The sequence below is a fragment of the Gadus chalcogrammus genome, chromosome 9 (assembly GCF_026213295.1).
Source record: "Gadus chalcogrammus isolate NIFS_2021 chromosome 9, NIFS_Gcha_1.0, whole genome shotgun sequence".
NCBI classification, from domain to species: domain Eukaryota; kingdom Metazoa; phylum Chordata; class Actinopteri; order Gadiformes; family Gadidae; genus Gadus; species Gadus chalcogrammus.
The window spans coordinates 13,323,061-13,325,560 of NC_079420.1; the positions used below are offsets into that span (position 1 = coordinate 13,323,061).

Here is a 2,500-nt window from a genome sequence, read left to right on the forward strand (position 1 = left end):
ATTTTGATTATCGGCTGATATATCGATATCTGTATTTTGTACTCCCTAATATTGCTATTGGCATTAGTATGCCCCATGACCATGGCCTTTCAGCAATGTTTTTGACAATCTCTTTCCTTTGCATATGTTTGTGCAAGAAAGATATATTCCTAATTCATACCAATTAATATTACGTCCTAGGTCTGGCTAGTGGAAGTGGATGGATCTGCTTCAATGTGTAACTTGTAAAGGTTGATGTTTGGATCACAGATTCTGTCAGAGCTAGAATATATCTTACTAGATGCAATGGGTTTACCTCGACGCCTGCATGCAGCACACCCAAACACACGCTCATACACACACACACACACACGCTCGCACGCACATGCTCATGCAGGGTTTCTACTTGAGGGATTTGCTTTAACCTCATTGTGTCAGCAATGTGATGTTTTGCTGACTAACGGAACATATTAGCTCAACGTAGGCTATTTAGAATCAAGTAACAAACAGCCTTCCTAATTTAAGTCATTAAGTGACTCATACAAGGGGGCAGGGCTCTCAACAGTTTGAAAAAGATTTTTACTCCTGAACGTTGAAAGTAGTGTGAAGTCAATCTCTCTCTACCTTCTGATCCTCTCTCGCAGGAATGAACCATGGGTCAAGATCACCTTCATTAGGAATGATCTCTACGGCAACGCGCACCACTGCCACGGTCAGTCCACTCAGTCCATTTACAAATGGGAACGCCGTTGCCCAGTCTGCTAACTCCGGATTCGCTGCCGCCCTCCGTAAACTGGCCAAACAGGCTGAGGACCCCAGAGGTGAGTGTGGCGCCGGAGAACATCATGACCACTGACTCCAACACGTGAAACGTGCACATTGAGGACTTCTGTATACTCTTACTTTTCATCCATCATCCAGCCTCCATCTTTGTAATTTCCAGATTCTGTTTTCCAGGTACCATATAAAATGGCTTTTGTTGTAAAATATAACTTGCATTATTCATATTCATATTATTATACATTAATATTTTACCACTTAATGTGCATTTTTTGCAATGTATTGACAAAATGCACAGGATATTCTCGAGCGGTAGTCTCATGGCGAGCCATTCTTCATCTGGCACCGGTGTTCTAGCGCCAGATATGCGTGGTCACCAGAAACGATCTTGGCCATGATGACGTGTTCTCTGTCATTCTGGTCGGACACGTCTCCAGCAGAGTCTGTCTGTGTATTGTTTTACTGGATCATCATTTGGCCTTAAAATCTCTGTAGGTACGATTTTAGAGCTGTGAATAGAGAAGTTACAATACAATTTTTTTTTTTACAAATGACAAATGAAAGCTTTTAAATCTTACCCAAAGCACCATTAATGGTTGCATGCTTTAGTTCAGCGGTGATAAAGTAAAAGTCTTTGGCTTTGAATCCGGGGGATGCTGGTTGAGATCCTGCTTGGGGCAGGTAATATATGCTGATCAGGATAGGCTACTAGCTTATCATATATTTTAAAACAATCCACGTATGATCCTTGCCAGTTCATACCCCACGCTAGGGCCATTAAAGAGCAGTAGTGGATAGCCACGGTACAAATGGCTAGCCAGGTTAGCATACAATGGGAGCGTACCTATGTTCCCCGAGTGCTATGTTCCCCGGGTCCTATGTTCCCCGCTTTGTATGTGACCGGGGAACATAGGATCCGGAGAGCAAATCTTTTCTTCGTAGGATGGTAGTGGCAAGCACCGCCTTTTTTTGCCTCTGATTCGCCTTTGATTGGTTAGAATGGCTCTCCTCCGATTGGTTATGGTTAGGGTTAGGTTTAAGGTTAACCCTCACCCTCACCCTAACCGTAACCCTAACCCTAACCATAACCCTAAACCTGACCCTACCCCTTGCACCCGGGGAACATCGGGATGACCCCCATATAATCATATACTTATTCCAGCACTTGGGTTGTAATAATACTTTGGTGCTAAAGGAGTTTTAATGTGTTCCATACCTGGTCCGGTACAACTGCATTTAGTTCTATAAAGGAGTAGAAAACATTCAATGCCAATCCTACGCGGTCAGTGAAGTTATTCACCAGCTGGCCAGCATTTTTAATTGAATTGTAAATCGTTTATTGATCATATGAAACTTATAGCTATCATTATGAAATCTAGACTAGGCTTTTTTTTTCTTGGCTGCTTATCAAACAAGGCTAACAATCTTTGTGTTCTGGTAAATGTGTCATTGCGTTTGCCATTATTTATGATATTTTATGGACTAACTGAAGAGGAAGGACAGAGAAATACGTCAATTTTAGTGGTGATATGGTGGTGTTATGGTAGCTTGTTGGTATTTACTTCAGCTTTACTGCTGTCAATAATGGACTGTGTCAGTTCAGGACCCAGGAGGAATTCCCCCCCCCCAATATCTGAAGTATAAGCAGTTGAAAATGGCATGGACCAGTTTTGACCGGGAATGACTGCTCTTCGTTCAATGGCCCCAAACTACATTTAAACAATATATCATTATATTGCTT

At 42.2% G+C, this 2,500-nt stretch overlaps 1 protein-coding gene across 1 annotated transcript in view; it reads left to right on the forward strand.

Moving 5' to 3' along the window:
* Positions 1-2,500, forward strand: part of LOC130389668 (genetic suppressor element 1-like) — a 26,309-nt gene that overhangs the window by 9,173 nt on the left and 14,636 nt on the right. The window contains exon 2 of the mRNA XM_056599551.1: positions 624-800. Within this exon, the coding sequence (XP_056455526.1) occupies positions 626-800 (175 nt within the window). The 5' untranslated portion in view covers positions 624-625. The remainder of the gene's footprint in view (positions 1-623; positions 801-2,500) is intronic.